Source organism: Salmo salar, chromosome ssa09, assembly GCF_905237065.1.
Source record: "Salmo salar chromosome ssa09, Ssal_v3.1, whole genome shotgun sequence".
NCBI classification, from domain to species: domain Eukaryota; kingdom Metazoa; phylum Chordata; class Actinopteri; order Salmoniformes; family Salmonidae; genus Salmo; species Salmo salar.
The window spans coordinates 43,899,669-43,917,178 of NC_059450.1; the positions used below are offsets into that span (position 1 = coordinate 43,899,669).

At 41.6% G+C, this 17,510-nt stretch overlaps 1 protein-coding gene across 4 annotated transcripts in view; it reads left to right on the forward strand.

Moving 5' to 3' along the window:
* The window catches only part of LOC106611384 (synaptosomal-associated protein 25-B), a 72,642-nt gene that overhangs the window by 23,717 nt on the left and 31,415 nt on the right, over positions 1–17,510 (forward strand). For 2 of the 4 annotated variants that reach the window (XM_014211548.2, XM_014211547.2), the window contains exons 2-4: positions 8,610–8,747; positions 11,777–11,797; positions 12,999–13,040. In XM_014211548.2, coding sequence (XP_014067023.1) covers positions 8,676–8,747; positions 11,777–11,797; positions 12,999–13,040 — 135 coding nt within the window. In that variant the 5' untranslated portion in view covers positions 8,610–8,675. The remainder of the gene's footprint in view (positions 1–8,609; positions 8,748–11,776; positions 11,798–12,998; positions 13,041–17,510) is intronic. The other 2 variants (XM_014211550.2, XM_014211549.2) reach the window with 1 other exon arrangement.

Sequence of the window (17,510 nt, forward strand, 5' to 3'; positions counted from 1 at the left end):
CCTTACCAGGTCTATGTGTTGGGAAAGAGACAACAAAGGAGGGCCTACAGCAGCACCTAGATCTTCTGCACAGATTCTGCCAGACCTGGGCCCTGACAGTAAATCTCAGTAAGACAGAAATAATGGTGTTCCAAAAAAGGTCCAGTCGCCAGGACCACAAATACAAATTCCATCTAGACACCGTTGCTCTAGAGCACACAAAAAACTATACATACCTCTGCCTAAACATCAGTGCCACAGGTGACTTCCACAGAGCTGTGAACGAGCTGAGAGACAAGGCAACAAGGGCCTTGTTGGGCCTATGAAAAGGAAAATCAAAAGGAACATCCAATTCAACATACCAATTAGGATATGGCTAAAATACTGGAATCAGTTAATAAACCCATTGCCTTTTATGGTTGTGAGGTCTGGGGTCTGTTCACCAACCAAGAATTCACAAAATCGGACAAACACCCAATTCTGCTAAAATATCCTCCGTGTACAACATAAAACACCAAATAATGCATACAGAGCAGAATTAGGCCGATACCCACTAATTATCAAAATCCAGAAAAGAGCTGTTCAATTCTACAACCACCTAAAAGGAAGCGATTCCCAACCTTCAGTAACAAAGCCATCACATACAGAGAGATGAACCTGGAGAAGAGTCCCCTAAGCAAGCTGGTCCTGGGGCTCTGTTCACAAACACAAACAGACCCCACAGAGCCCCAGGAAAACAACACAATTAGACCCAACCAAATCATGAGAAAACAAAAAGATAAATCCTTGACATATTGGAAAGAATTAACAAAAGAACTGAGCAAACTAGAATGCTATTTGGACATAAACAGAGAGTACACTGTGGCAGAATACCTGACCTCTGTGACTGACCCAAATTTAAGGACAGCTTTGACTATGTACAGACTCAGTGAGCATAGCTTTGCTATTGAGAAAGGCAGACCTGGCTCTCAAGAGAAGGCAGGCTATGTGCACACTGCCCACAAAATGAGGTGGAAACTGAGCTGCACTTCCTAACCTCGTACAAAATGTATGACCATATTAGAGACACATATTTCCCTCAGATTACACAGACTCACAAAGAATTCAAAAACAAGCCCAATTTTGATAAACTCCCATATCTACTGGGTGAAATACCACAGTGTGCCATCACAGCATCAAGATGTGTGACCTGTTGTCACAAAGAAAAGGGCAACCAGTGAAGAACAAACACCATTGTAAATACAAACCATATTTATGTTGATTTATTTTCCCTTTTGTACTTTAACTATTTGCACAATCGCTACGGCACGGTATATAGACATAATATGACATTTGAAATTTCTTTATTCTTTTGGAACTTCTGTGAGTGTAATGTTTACTGTTATTTTGTACATTGTTTATTTCATTTTTGTTTGTTTATTAGCTATTTCACTTGCTTTGGCAATGTAAACATATGTTTCCCATGCCAATAAAGCCCCTTAAATTGAAAGTGACTTGAGAGAGAAGACCACTCAGTGCATTCAATTTCTCTCAAGTCACTCAGAGGTCACTGTCAGAGAGTCATCTCTGTCTTAAGAGTTCTCTGCTTATTCTATTCTGTCTAATAACAGGATAGTGTGTGCGTGTGTGCACATGCGTTAGTGTGTGTGTGCGTGTGTGTGTCTGTATGTGTGTGTGTGTGTGTGTGTGTGTGTGTGTGTGTGTGTGTGTGTGTGTGTGTGTGTGTGTGTGTGTGTGTGTGTGTGTGTGTGTGTGTGTGTGTGTGTGTGTGTGTGCCTATTCCATTTTGTGTAATGTCAGGCGAGTGGTGTCATCGTTGTCAACAGCAGCCCAGCTCAGTGCAGCCGGGGTGATCACAAATTGCAGGATGATCGCCTGCTGCCTGCCTGTCTGCCTGCTGTACCCCATGCTAAAGGTCAACTCTAAATGCCACAAAAAGGCAGAGATTTTTAGTAACATAACAGAAAACGACCATGGCCTATTCACTCACTGCAGTATTGTTTCTGAGGCTAGTCTGTTGTGATCAGACTGATATGATTAAAAAGGTACGGCATGATAACAGTTGGGCATTTGATCTCTGTTTAGTAGTTTGTCAGTGCAGAAAGGGGACTGAAAGGTTCTGTTAGACTGTTCACCAAGTAAACTGAGTGCTTTAGCAGTGAGGGGAGGAGTTTGTTGTCTAAGCGTGCTTATAAGTCTGACTCACTTGTGCTCTTTCTCTCTCTCTCTCTCTCTCTCTCTCTCGCTCTCTGTGAGGCGATCATTTATAATATGCTGACCTAATATTTGACCTATGAAGATGGTTATGTCATCCCAGCTAGCACATAATGTTCTGAGAACCATCCCAACTAGCACATAATGTTCTGAGAACCATCCCAGCTAGCACATAATGTTCTGAGAACCATCCCAACTAGCACATAATGTTCTGAGAACCATCCCAGCTAGCACATAACGTTCTGAGAACCAACCCAGCTAGCACATAACGTTCTGAGAACCAACCCAGTTAGCACATAACGTTCTGAGAACCATATGTTTCTTAGAGCTTGGTGAGAGCGTGGTTGTTCTATGGTTATTTTGCATACAACCTTCCCACAACTTTTTGGGAATGGTGCAGGATAGTTGCTTGGCTCTGGAACATTCTCAGCACATTAAAGGAGCTTGACAAGAAAATGTCATTACTTTAACAGAACGTTTCCTAAAAGTTCAAACATGGTTACATTTAATTTTGGTAGTGTTCTAGGAACATTCTCCAAATGCTTCGACATTGGGAATGTTCTCAAATATTTTAGAGAACGTTAAGAAACAACATTCTGTGGGATTTTCATTACTTCAGCATGACGTTTTCTACAGGTTTCCTCGTGGTTCTATTTAAAGCCATGTTCTCAGAACATTCAGAGAATTCCAACAGAAGAACCTTGTTTCTTAACGTTCTCGTGAACAATGTGAGAACCTGTAGGAAACGTTATGCTGAAGTACTGAAATTCCCACAGAAAAACTTTGTTTGTTAACGTTCTCTGAACTATTTGAGAATATTCCCAATGTCAAAGCAGTTGGAAAATATTCATAGAACACTACCAAAATTGATGTTAAATATAACCATGTTTGAACTTTTAGGTACCATTCTGTGGTATTGAGTTGAAAGGGGCAATTATGATGATGTCTTAGTGTTCATCTGAATGACAACTGGAGAGTAGTCAACACATAGAAGCCTATCAGCTGTCTCTGTCTTTGACCTGGGAAAGGGTGTGAGTGTGAGAGAAGAGGAAGAAAAGGAGAGGAGGAGGAGGAGGAGAAGAAAGAGGACAGGGGGAAAATAATGGATAGATGATGGATAGATGTAATAGAGGGAAGGGTAATCAACTGGAAAGGAGAGAAATTACTTATGAGAGGAGGAAAGAGCAGGAGGGAAAATCTGACAACAGACAACTGAAAACAAACAATGAGGAGATCAACATTTCCCTCACAGTGAAATGAAATGGTAAAGAAGTAAAAAGAGATTGAGCGAGAGAGAATGAGAGATAGAGAAATAGACAGAGAGGGAAAAAGAGAGAGAGAAAGACAGAGAGAGAGACATAATAAAGAAAGAGAGAGAAATAAAGTGTAGAAGAGAGTGGCAGAGAAAAGGAAAGGGACATTCACGTGAGAAAGTGAGATGATGGAGGACAGAAGCCAGCTGAAAGAGAGAGATCGAATGATGGAGAAGAGGAGGAATGTGCTCTGAAATAAATTAATTGGCAGAGGAGAGGAGGAAATGAACAAGGAAGAAGGAATGATAAGCGAGAGAGGGGGAGAGCAGAAGAAGGGGGGAAGAAGGAGAGAAAGAGACAGACAGAGAGAGAGAGAGAGAGAGAGAGACAGAGAGAGAGAGAGAGAGAGACAGAGAGAGAGAGAGAGAGAGAACAGAAGAGAGAAAGGAGGGAGAGGCTTTTAAGTCTGACTATCCTGTACTGTGGGCTACTGTTCCTTTCAGATCCAATACTAAATTATTAAAGATCTACGGACGACTCAGGAGACGCAGAGGGAGAGAGAGGGAAGGAAAGAGGGGGGAAATGGGGTAGAAAGAGAGAGGGAGTGGAAAGACATTATCTGACATTAAATCATAGGATCACCTGACCCTGCCTACCCCCACACCTGAAAATAACTTGATTTGGTTGAATTGGACTCTGATTCAATTGGTAATCACTCTCTTTCACTTGTTCTTTCTCTCTCGCTCTCGCTCTCTCTCTCTCATGATTTTCCCTATGTATGTATGTAGTATCTTCATTTTACCAGTTTCTCACAGAAGAAAAACAATCCTGCAGCAACAGGGTGATCATAATAAGATCCTACACATTGTACATCCTCCAATGAGGAATAACAACCAAACTCATTTTTCATAAATAACGTTTCCACGTCTTTGAAACATTGAGTGTCTGGCCGCCTGCCTCCAAGTGCATGGAAATAGAAACGTTATCGTTGACCTCAAACAAACGCTGGTTCTTACCGTGTTCCGATGCTGTGTACTTGACAGCAGTCACATGTTATGGTTTTCCGTCTGTCCCGACATCAAAGCATCTCAGAGAAAGAAAGATATACATCACTCAGCAGATAAATTGGCTATTTGTTGAGTTCAGATCATCGTCTTCCAAACAGGTTTTCAAAAAAGACATGTCATTATGACAACTGAACTTAGAATTACAAAGTGTAGTGTTGTTTATGTTTTTATGTTAATGGAATAACGTATAGTATAATGTATTTAAACTACATCATGTATAGACCTAGATATTATTTAAAGTAAATCTGTATAGTGCTAGATGTTATTTAAAGTAAAGCTGTGTAGGCCTAGATGTTATTTGAAGTACATCATCTATAGGCCTAGATGTTACTTAAAGTAAATATGTATAGGCCTAGATGTTATTTAAAGTACAGCTGTATAGGCCTAGATGTTACTTAAAGTAAAGCTGTATAGGCATAGATGTTATTTAAAGTAAAGCTGTATAGGCCTAGATGTTTTAAAATAAAGCTGTATAGACCTAGATGTTATTTAAAGTAAAGCTGTATAGGCCTAGATGTTATTTAAAGTAAAGCTGTATAGGACTAGATGTTATTTAAAGTAAAGCTGTATAGGCCTAGATGTTATTTAAAGTAAAGCTGTATAGGCCTAGGTGTTAGTTAAAGTAAAACTGTATAGGCCTAGATGTTATTTAAAGTAAAGCTGTATAGGCCTAGATGTTATTTAAAGTAATGATGTATATGCCTAGATGTTATTTAAAGTAAAGATGTATAGGCCTAGATGTTTTCATTTTACATTTTAATTTAACCTTTGTTTAAACAGATTTTTCTCATAGAGATCAAGTCTATTTTTCAAGACAGACCTGGTCCAACAGCAGCAGGGGGAAGAAAATGTCAGACAAAACAACTTACATATACTGACAATACATTGAACAAAACTATAGACACTTATAGTACAACAATTACATATTATGTAAAGAAATACAAATGTCAGAACTAAAAACCAGCTGTCCTAAAGACAATTACACTATTCTATTCTATATACTTACATCGACCAAGTGTTTAAACACCACCAACATGACTAAATCGGTACATTTTTAAATGTTCAGGAGAGAATTCCAGGACCACGGAGCTGAGTAACTAAAACTATTTCTTCCATGACCTGTTCTAATTCTTGGTATTGTTAAAAGCAAATCAGAATGGGACCGTAAATTATATTTATTTTTCTGACCTGATTAAAAAATAACAGCGATAAAGTGGCATTTTACCCAATATGGCCTATACAAGGTCAATGATGACCAGCCAACGGTGCTCTAGAGATCACAATGATGTGTTAGATGTGTTTGATTGGTAATGAACTTGAGGGCCTCATGATATACTGAATCAAGTGCTCTCAGGGTAGTGGTTGAGGCCTCCATATATAAACTCAGCAAAAAAAAGAAATGTCCTCTCACTGTCAACTGCGTTTATTTTCAGAAAACTTAACATGTGTAAATATTTGTATGATCATAACAACATTCAACAACTGAGACATAAACTGAAGAAGTTCCACAGACATGTGACTCATAGAAATGGAATAATGCGTCCCTGAACAAAGGGGGGTCAAAATCAAAAGTAACAGTCAGTATCTGGTGTGGCCACCAGCTGCATTAAGTACTGCAGTGCATCTCCTCCTCATGGACTGCACCAGATTAGCAAGTTCTTGCTGTGAGATGTTATGCAACTCTTCCACCAAGGCACCTGCAAGTTCCAGGACATTTCTGGGGGGAATGGCCCTAGCCCTCACCCTCCGATCCAACAGGTCCCAGATGTGCTCAATGGGATTGAGATCGGGCTCTTCGCTGGCCATGGCAGAACACTGACATTCCTGTCTTGCAGGAAATCACGCACAGAACGAGCAGTATGACTGGTGGCATTGTCATACTGGAGGGGCATGTCAGGATGAACCTGCAGGAAGGGTACCACATAAGGGAGGAGGATGTCTTCCCTGTAACACACAGCGTTGAGATTGCCTGCAGTGACAACAAGCTCAGTCCGATGATGCTGTGACACGCCGCCCCAGACCATGACGGACCCTCCACCTCCAAATGTATCCCGCTGCAGAGTACAGGCCTCAGTGTAACGCTCATTCCTTCGACGATAAACACGAATCTGACCATCACCCCTGGTGAGACAAAACTGCGACTCGTCAGTGAAGAGCACTTTTTGCCAGTCCTGTCTGGTCCAGCGACGGTGGGTTTGTGCACATAGGCAACGTTGTTGCCGGTGATGTCTGGTGAGGACCTGCCTTACAACAGGCAGGTCCTCACCAGTGAGGACTCTATGGATTTACAACCATCCGCCATTACACATTGTGTACAATTTGATAGGTAATTTATAAACCAATCTAGAGCATGACCAGTAATTCCACAGCATTTTAACCTTTACACCAACACACTGTCGTCCGGGTTAGGGGAGGGTTTGGCTGTTGGGGGTTGCAACGATGAGACAATATCGTAATCACGAAATTGGGGGAAAAAAGGGCGTAAAAATTACCTGAAATATATATATGCTTTTTGGATAAGGAGTAGGCTCCGGAAAACCGGGAAACCAGGCTCCGCTTATGTAAATATAAATCATAAATAACAGATTGAAGTGAACTGAAATAAAACCTGTATTACAAACAAAAATCTGCCAACTCCTCTCAGTTTAAAATCTACCTCCCCCTCTCCCGCTCTCCTATGGAAACACTTGAGATAAGTTTCTAATTTCCCTGGAGAAAGGTAGCCAGGGATGGATATGGATTTCCAATGCTCTCAAAGAGAAGTGGGAGCTAAAGCCATCTGTCTGGGAGGCAGAGAGGAGACCCTTGACAGGAGCATTACCATTACACAGTGACAATAACACTTAATCCTACCAGGGGTGCTGGTTTTAGTGTAAAGGCCTGACTGAACCCATCTCAACTATTATATGCATCTCTCAGAGCAGTGAGGGAGACCAGACTGGGATACCACAGGAAGGATAAGAGAGAGGGAAGGACTCTTCCTTGCGGGATTTGGCTGCTGTGTCTGTCTGATCTTAATCTCAGGTTAACCCATAACTGAAATCTTACGTAATTTGGTCAGCTGTGTGATTAAATTCTAGCTCTATACATGTTTTAAAAAAATGGAGAGTTCCAGTATGCAAAGTCTCCACCCTCACAAAAGGAAACTCTCTGCCAAAGCCCCATCCTGTTAAGTCCAACTAACCAGTGACAAAAACCCAAACACTGGAATTACTGCTACTTGTTATCCCACGCATCCCATTCATTCCCGACAGATCCTACGTTTTACGCAAATATATCTGTCCACGAGAGATGAGACTAGACCAGGGAGGGGCAACTCCAGTCCTAAGGGGGGCCGGAGCAGTGTCACACTTTCCCCCCATCCCTAGTAAACACAGCTAATTAAACTAATTGCATTCTTAACTGAAAATCATGATTAGTTAATTATTGGATTCAGTGTTAGCTGGGGCAACAGTGTGACATCAATCAGGCCCCCGAGGACTGGGGTTGCCCATCCCTGGTCTAAACGATGCTTCAGTTAAGGTGGTCGCAAATGTTTTACTTGTTTGACTCAAAACTTTGAGAACTGGGATAACTGTGAGCCATCCACAATGCTTAATGGTAGACTAGATTCATTATCAAAGAAACGTCCTATCCTACAGTATCTGAAATGCAGCTTGACGTGTGTGATCTCTCTGCATATATATAATCTCTAAGCAACTCTAAGTGAACATTTTTTTCTGTTAATCGCCATCAAACACTAATGTGATGATACTTACCGTGGTTGTTATTTTCTCTTTCCCTCTCTGCTTCTCTCTCTACCTCCGCTCTTTCTTCTCTCTCTCTCTCTACCTCTCTACCTCCGCTCTTTCTTCTCTCTCTCTCTCTACCTCTCTACCTCCGCTCTTTCTTCTCTCTCTCTCTCTACCTCTCTACCTCCGCTCTTTCTTCTCTCTCTCTCTCTACCTCTCTACCTCCGCTCTTTCTTCTCTCTCTCTACCTCTCTACCTCCGCTCTTTCTTCTCTCTCTCTCTCTACCTCTCTCTCTACCTCTCTCTCTACCTCTCTCTCTCTCTCTCTCTCTCTCTCTCTCTCTCTCTCTCTCTCTCTCTCTCAGTTTTTACAATAGCAGCCACTTTTCTCATTGTTTGGAGGCCGACGCCCATCTCACAACCCAAAAGCCATGGCAGATGAAGCGGACATGCGCAATGAGCTGGAAAACCTGCAGACGAAGGCGGACCAGATAGCTGATGAGGTAAAAACACACACAAAGACACCTACCACACACACCTCACACACACACCTCACACACATTTCCAACCTGAGTGACGGCTCACAGTAGACCTTCATTGTTTCATGAACACAAATGAGATCCACATCATATTTGAAAGCGTCTCAGAGTACGAGTGCTGATTTTAGGATTTAATTTGCCTTTTAGATCATAATGATGGTTGAATACGGACAGGGGGATCAGCACTTGTACTCTGAGATGTTTTTCTGAACATGGGCCTTGAGCTCCACACCTGAGACAGAAGGAGACAATTAAGCATCTTTATTGCATATCAGAGCTCTGTCAACTTTTTCGTCCCACTTTAGCTACGCTGTAAAACAAACTGTACTTGAGGGAAGAGAGGCTATGTGGGGTTATGCAAGTCATGAATTAGAAAGATGTTTGAGTGCTGTTTGACTATAAATAGACTGTATTGCTCTAAGCTAAGCTGAGTCAACCAGACCCTGCCTGAAACAGACCATTTTGTTTTTGGTCTGATACATTGTACGTGTGTACATTTGTGCGTGTGTGTTTATTTAATGAAGAATGTACAGCACATTGCTATCTCTAGCCTACTATTTACCTTGTATTTTACAATCTGTATAAGTTAACAGATTGTGTTTTACTTTGACAATGAGCTTTGTTAATATTTATCTAGCTACACTTACCCTTTTAGTCCTGCTTACATGGATAGAAAGAGATCAAATCTGTGTATGCAAATCATGATAGATCCTGTATTTATGCTTTGAGGCAGCCATATTGGGATGACTCATGTAGCCTACTAGAGACAGAGTGGTCACTAGCTGGTACAACCACAAAGTTATCAAATTTTAAACCTAACCCTAACCTTAAACCTAACCCTAACGCCTTACCCTAACTCTAAATTAAGACCAAAGAGCTAATATTTGTTTACATACATTTTTAGGATATACAGTGCCATACAAAAGTATTCATCTCCCTTGGTGCTTTTCCTATTTTGTTGCATTACAACCTGTAATTTAAATGGATTTTTATTTAGATTTTATGTAATGGACATACACAAAATAATCCTAATTGGTGAAGTGAAATTTAAAAAATAACCTTTTTTTTTAAATTCTAAAAAATAAAACACGGAAAAGTGGTGCGTGCATATGTATTCACCCCCTTTGCTATGAAGCCCCTAAATAAGATCTGGTCCAACCAATTACCTTCAGAAGTCACATAATTAGTTAAATAAAGTCCACCTGTGTGCAATCTAAGTGTCACATGATTTCAGTATATATACATCTGTTCTGAAAGGCCCCAGAGTCTCCAACACCACTAAGCAAGGGGCACCACCAAGCAAGCGGCACCATGAAAACCAAGGAGCTCTCCAAACAGGTCAGGGACAAAGTTGTGGAGAAGTACCAATCAGGGTTGGGTTATAAAAAAATATCCAAAACTTTGAACATCCCACGGTGCACCATTAAATCCATTATAAAAAAAATGGAAAGAATATGGCACCACAACAAACCTGCCAAGAGAGGGCTGCCCACCAAAACTCACGGACCAGGCAAGGAGGGAATTAATCAGAGCGGCAACAAGAAGACCAAAGAAAACCCTGAAGGAGCTGCAAAGCTCCACAGCGGAGATTGGAGTATCTGTCCATAGAACCACTTTAAGCAATACAATCCACAGAACTGGGCTTTATGAAAGAGTGGCCAGAAAAAGCCATTGCTTAAAGAAAAAAAATAAGCAAACACATTTGGTGTTCACCAAAAGGCACGTGGGAGACTCCCCAAACTTATGGAAGAAGGTACTCTGGTCAGATGAGACTAAAATTGAGCTTTTTGGCCATCACGAAAAACGCTATGTCTGGTGCAAACCCAACACCTCTCATCGCCCAGAGAACACCATCCCCACAGTGAAGCATGATGGTGGCAGCATCATGTTGTGGGGATGTTTTTAATTGGCAGGGACTGGGAAACTGGTCAGAATTGAAGGAATGATGGATGGCGCTAAATACAGGGAAATTCTTGAGGGAAACCTGTTTCAGTCTTCCAGAGACTGAGACTGGGATGGAGGTTCACTTTCCAGCAGGACAATGACCATAAGCATACTGCTAAAGCAACACTCGAGTAATTTAAGGGGAAACATTTAAATGTGTTGGAATGGCCTAGTCAAAGCACAAACCTCAATCCAATTGAGAATCTGTGGTATGACTTAAAGATTGCTGTACACCAGCGGAACCTCTCAACTTGAAAGAGCTGGAGCAGTTTTGCCTTGAAGAACGGGCAAAAATCCCAGTGGCTAGATGTGCCAAGCTTATAGAGACATAACCCAAGAGACTTACAGCTGTAATTGCTGCAAAAGGTGGCTCTACAAAGTATTGACTTTGCGAGTGAATAGTTATGCACGCTGAAGTTTTCATTTTTTTGTATTATTTCTTGTTTGTTTCACAAGAAAAAATATTTTGCATCTTCAAAGTGGTAGGCATGTTGTGTAAATCAAATGACACAAACCCCCCCAAAAAATATATTTTAATTCCAGGTTGTAAGGCAACAAAATAGGAAAAATGCCAAGGGGGGTGAATACTTTCGCAAGCCACTGTAGCCAATTTTGACTTTGCAGCTGGCCCATTTAGCAGAAACCACTCAGTTCTACCTCCAGGACAAGACACATGACAATAAACGTCAATCTGTTGCATGACAGGACCTTTGTTGACTCTTTGAGGTAGTGCCAGCCCTAGGACTGCCTGCTTGGTGTCAATAATAACAGACATTCAGATATTTGCCCATTATCAGCCAAATCCAACTTCGTGTCAAGATCACTTGAGTATTTGACTCGGTTGGTGGACCAAAACCTTGCATGGCACAGGTAGTAATTTTTCTAAAATGGCCCTCAGTCTGGTCTGGGTTGATAATCAAAGGGATGACAACATTTGATATAATCACACATCGACACAGATACATCTCTTGTCTTGTGAACTTTCCTGCATCTTTGGGAAAAGTGTAATATGATGCATTATTATGATCCCCCCGTCTGTCGCCCCGCAGGGTGAACGTGTGGCATCTGAGGTCGGTAACAGAATGCATTGTCTAATATCTCACCCTAACATACTGTCGCATGTAGCCTACTGTCCTTGGGTTCATTTGATCACAGATTGACAATGCGTTATAATCTCACATTAATTATCTCACATTAATCCCTGGTTCACTTGTCTTGTTATCCACGTCACTGTTATTCTCTCACTATTCTCCTCTCTCTGTTATCAAGCCCTGCGTGTCAACTACCTTTAGTCAGACATAAACTATATTTGTCATAAACTAAGTGTCATGGTTATGGGTTATTTATCCTACTGTGTACATGTTCCCATGGTGTTTTAGACAGTGTTAACTGTACATCTCTCTAGCCTGTACTTTCTGAGTGGGGCACAGCCTTAATTCAGATGGCCAGAATATACACTAGCTCAAACGGACCTATTAAACTTTCAGGAAGGGATAATGTAATCCAGCCGGCTCTGGAGAGACAGGGAGATGAGAGAGAGAGAGATTGGATAAGTAAAGGAATGGGAGGGAGGGAGGGAGGGAGGGAGGGAGGGAGGGAGGGAGGGAGGGAGATTGAGGAGGGGAAGGGAGAAGTAGAGCAGAGGAGAGGGAGATCGAGTGAGATAAATAAACACATTTAGAGGGAAATATATGTATGGAAAGGGGGATAGATGGAAAAGGAGGGAAAGAGTGAGGAGAACTGGTCAAAAATCCAGTGGGAATGTGAAGACTTGGTAGATCACCGTGGGTCAATGTTAATATGTTAATGATATGGTAATGATATAGCTCACTGTGTGTCAGTGTTAATGCTATGTTAATGGTATAGCTCACTGAGTGTCAATGCTAATATGTTAATGCTTTGTTAATGATATAGCTGACTGTTTGTCAATGTTAATCATATGGTATACCAGGTGTATGCCCCAGCAGGAGTATGCCCCACCAGGTGTATGCCCCACCAGGTGTATGCCCCAGCAGGTATATGCCCCAGCAGGTGTATGCCCCACCAGGTGTGTGGTACAGTTCAGTAGTAGAGAAGAGATTCACCACCAGGTGTATTCATCACCAGGTGTATTCATCACCAGGTGTGTGGTACAGTTCAGTAGTAGAGAAGAGATTCACCACCAGGTGTATTCATCACTAGGTGTATTCATCACCAGGTGTGTGGTACAGTACAGTAGTAGAGAAGAGATTCATATGACAACTCTCTAATATGGGTGTTTTCTCTCCACAGTCGCTGGAGAGCACTCGGCGTATGCTGGCCATGGTTGAGGAGGTAAGGTCAACATTACACACACACACACACACACACACACACACACACACACACACACACACACACACACACACACGCACACATGCACGCACGCATACACACACGCACATACAAAGTTCTCTTATTCTAATAGAGAGACAAATTAAACTTCCTAATTTCCGAGTGGAATATAAGCACTTGTACTTCCTTTGTAGTAAAGTTGAATTTTTGGTTCAGTATTACATTATTTGTTTTAGAAAAAAAGCACATCTCCTTACGTTTTAGAGATAGACTCCTCCCAGTCAAGGGACTAGCCTCAGTTCTACAACACTCCTACTTCCTTGAAGACAATGGCTGAATAGTGCTTTAAATGTACCGTCAATCTGTGACTGTGTCTGTTTCCTGAGTGCTTTAAATTGTATAAACAGACAGAGGATGAAGGGTCAATATTCCAGCATGTATTATACATGAGTAGGTCCACAGGAGGTTGGTGGCACCTTAATTGAGGAGAACATGCTCGTGGTAATGGCTGGAGAGGAATAGGTGAAATGGTATCAAATACATCTAACACGTTATCCATGTGTTTGATGCCGTTCCATTTGCTCCGTTCCGGCCATTATTATGAGCCGTCCTCCCCTCAGCAGCCTCCTGGAAGTAGGTAGCTTCACATACATAACCATGGACCATGTGACGCCAACACTGTCTATAATCCTAGACCACAACATGTATTTAATATGTATGGCTGTTATAAACATACCTTCTATAGTCTAGTATGCTCCTGAGTGGCACAGTGGTCTAAGATACTGCATCTCAGTGCAAGAGGTGTCACTGCAGTACCTGGTTTGAATACAGGCTGCATCACATCTGGCCTTGATTGGGAGTTCCATAGGGTGGTGCACAATTGGCCCAGCGTCGTCCGGGTTTGGCCGGGGTAGACTGTCATTGTAAATAAGAATTTGTTCTTATTAACTGACCTGCCTAGTTAAATAAAGGTTAAATAAAAAAAATGTAAACGTTGAGCTTCAGCAATACCACGTGTGTCTGTAGGCTAGCACTCCACCAGTTAAAGCACTGAAGAAGAAGTGGGTGGGGGTTCAGTGCTTGGTTGTAGTACTGTGCTTTCGGAAAGTATTCAAACCCCTTGACTTTTTCCACATTTTGTTACGTTACAGCCTTATTCTAAAATTGATTAAATTATTTTTTTCCCCTCATCAATCTAGACACAATACCCCATAATAATAAAACGAAAACCTGTTTTTAGAAATGTTTTGCACATGTATTTAAAATGTAAAACTGAAATATTCACATTTACATAAGTATTCAGACCCTTTCTCAAAGTACTGTGTGCATAAGTACAATGTTATTGTTTACCTAGGCTCGCGCCACTCCTAAGATAATACCTTCTTTATTTCACTAATGTTGTTCGTTCAAACGTAGGATATTGACCTGTCAAACATCACTTTTATAGTTGTAACTCTTTCACGGCTATGAGGCTTGGTTGTGAAGACTAATACCGTAGTTCTTTAGCTACCAAGACTTTGAGAAACCCTCCCACCCAGGTCAATACTTTTCCAAATATCCAATTACAGACTTCTTCTCTCAAGCACAGGGTGGTAGCCGTTGAGTGGGCTTTGAACTAGCGACACTAGGCTAATAGAATCAGCTAAGAGTGCGTATTGGTGCATGGAGCGTATCCGTTCAGCGCAGTGAAGCCCTCTCTTTGACTGAAGGGGTGTTGTTAAGTTTTGTGGAGGTTGTGAATATGTTGACTGACGGTTTCCTGATCTATCCATCTCCTTGATTTAATGTTGTTCGCTCTGCCTCTGTCCTCTAGTCTGTCTTTAATCAGCCCCACAAACTGAGTTATCCGCTGAGCCGCCCTGTTATGAAGCATTATAGCGCTACGTAAGGTTGTCATTGCCTGAGATGTCATAGACTTGATTGGGCTTTATGAATTTAGCAATGGAGCATCAGGCACATATTCCAGTTGACTATTTCAATGCAAAGATTTGAACCAACTAGTGACAGAGCGGTTAAATCTACCTGTCTGTCCCCCATGTACGCTTTGAGCCGTTCAGGATGAGAAGAGAGAGAGACAGTATGATAGTCTGTTATTATCAGGACTCTGTTGAAATGTTGGAGGGAGGGAGAGAGAGACAGTATTATAGTCTGTTATTATCAGGACTCTGTTGAAATGGTGGAGGGAGGGAGAGAGAGACAGTATTATAGTCTGTTATTATCAGGACTCTGTTGAAATGGTGGAGGGAGGGAGAGAGAGACAGTATTATAGTCTGTTATTATCAGGACTCTGTTGAAATGGTGGAGGGAGGGAGAGAGAGACAGTATTATAGTCTGTTATTATCAGGACTCTGTTGAAATGGTGGAGGGAGGGAGAGAGAGACAGTATTATAGTCTGTTATTATCAGGACTCTGTTGAAATGGTGGAGGAGAGAGAGAGAGAGAGAGAGAGACAGTATGATAGTCTGTTATTATCAGGACTCTGTTGAAATGGTGGAGAGAGAGAGAGAGACAGTATTATAGTCTGTTATTATCAGGACTCTGTTGAAATGGTGGAGGGAGAGAGAGAGAGACAGTATTAGAGTCTGTTATTATCAGGACTCTGTTGAAATGGTGGAGAGAGAGAGAGAGAGAGAGAGAGAGAGACAGTATTATAGTCTGTTATTATCAGGACTCTGTTGAAATGGTGGAGGAAGAGAGAGAGAGACAGTATTATAGTCTGTTATTATCAGGACTCTGTTGAAATGGTGGAGGGAGAGAGAGAGAGACAGTATTATAGTCTGTTATTATCAGGACTCTGTTGAAATGGTGGAGAGAGAGAGAGACAGTATGATAGTCTGTTATTATCTGGACTCTGTTGAAATGGTGGAGAGAGAGAGAGAGAGAGAGAGAGAGACAGTATTATAGTCTGTTATTATCAGGACTCTGTTGAAATGGTGAAGGGAGAGAGAGAGACAGTATTATAGTCTGTTATTATCAGGACTCTGTTGAAATGGTGGAGGGAGAGAGAGAGAGACAGTATTAGAGTCTGTTATTATCAGGACTCTGTGGAAATTGTGGAGGGAGAGAGAGAGAGACAGTATTATAGTCTGTTATTATCAGGACTCTGTTAAAATGGTGGAGGGAGGGAGAGAGAGACAGTATTATAGTCTGTTATATCAGGACTCTGTTGAAATGGTGGAGGGAGGGAGCGAGAGGAAAATAATCAATGCTGCTAGTCGGTGGCTATCTCCAGAGAGACGGGATCTGAAGAACATATGTAAATCCCTCATCTCTGACAGACAGACAGACAGACAGACAGACAGACAGACAGACAGACAGACAGACAGACAGACAGACAGACAGACAGACAGACAGACAGACAGACAGACAGACAGACAGACAGACAGACAGACAGACAGACAGACAGACAGACAGACAGACAGACAGACAGACAGAGACAGACAGAGATTCTAGAATGTAGAAAGAGATGGAAAAGATTCTAGAACGTAAACAAGATGACACTTACAGAAGGTGAAAATCATAGATAATATATGTATGGAAACACTTTTAAAATCTGTCCTACTCCTACTGAATGTTTGGTGGGAAAGTGGCAGTTGAAATCTGTCCTGCTCCTACTGAATGTTTGGTGGGAAAGTGGCAGTTGAAATCTGTTCTGCTCCTACTGAATGTTTGGTGGGAAAGTGGCAGTTGAAATCTGTCCTGCTCCTACTGACTGTTTGGTGGGAAAGTGGCAGTTGAAATCTGTCCTGCTCCTACTGACTGTTTGGTGGGAAAGTGGCAGTTGAAATCTGTCCTGCTCCTACTGAATGTTTGGTGGGAAAGTGGCAGTTGAAATCTGTCCTGCTCCTACTGAATGTTTGGTGGGAAAGTGGCAGTTGAAATCTGTCCTGCTCCTACCTAATGTTTGGTGGGAAAGTGGCAGTTGAAATCTGTCCTGCTCCTACCTAATGTTTGGTGGGAAAGTGGCAGTTTCAAATACACAGTAATACCGGTGTCATATGTCTCCATGTAATTGGGTCATTATGTGAAATTGAACCATAAATAATGCATGTTGAAGAGAAGCATCTGGTGCTATCAGGTCTATTTCCATGCCTCGTACTTTCTCTACATTTCTCAAACCTATATGTAGGTATGCTAGCTGTATTAAAATTACATGCACTAAATAATACATGGTATGAACAGGGCCAGATTAATGCAGGGGCTTACAGGGGTTGAAGCCCCTGGGCCCAGGCCCGTGGGAGGCCCAAGAGGCAGCAAACATTTTTATTATAATAATACATATATACAGTTTATATTGTACAGTATATATTAGATACAGTGCCTTCAGGAAGTATTCACACCCCTTGATTTTTCCACATTTTGTTATGTTATAACCTGAATCAAAAATGTATTCAATTGCGATTTTTTTTTTGTCACTGGTCTACACTGGTCGTGTAATGTCAAAGTGGAATTAAGTTTTTTGAAATGTTT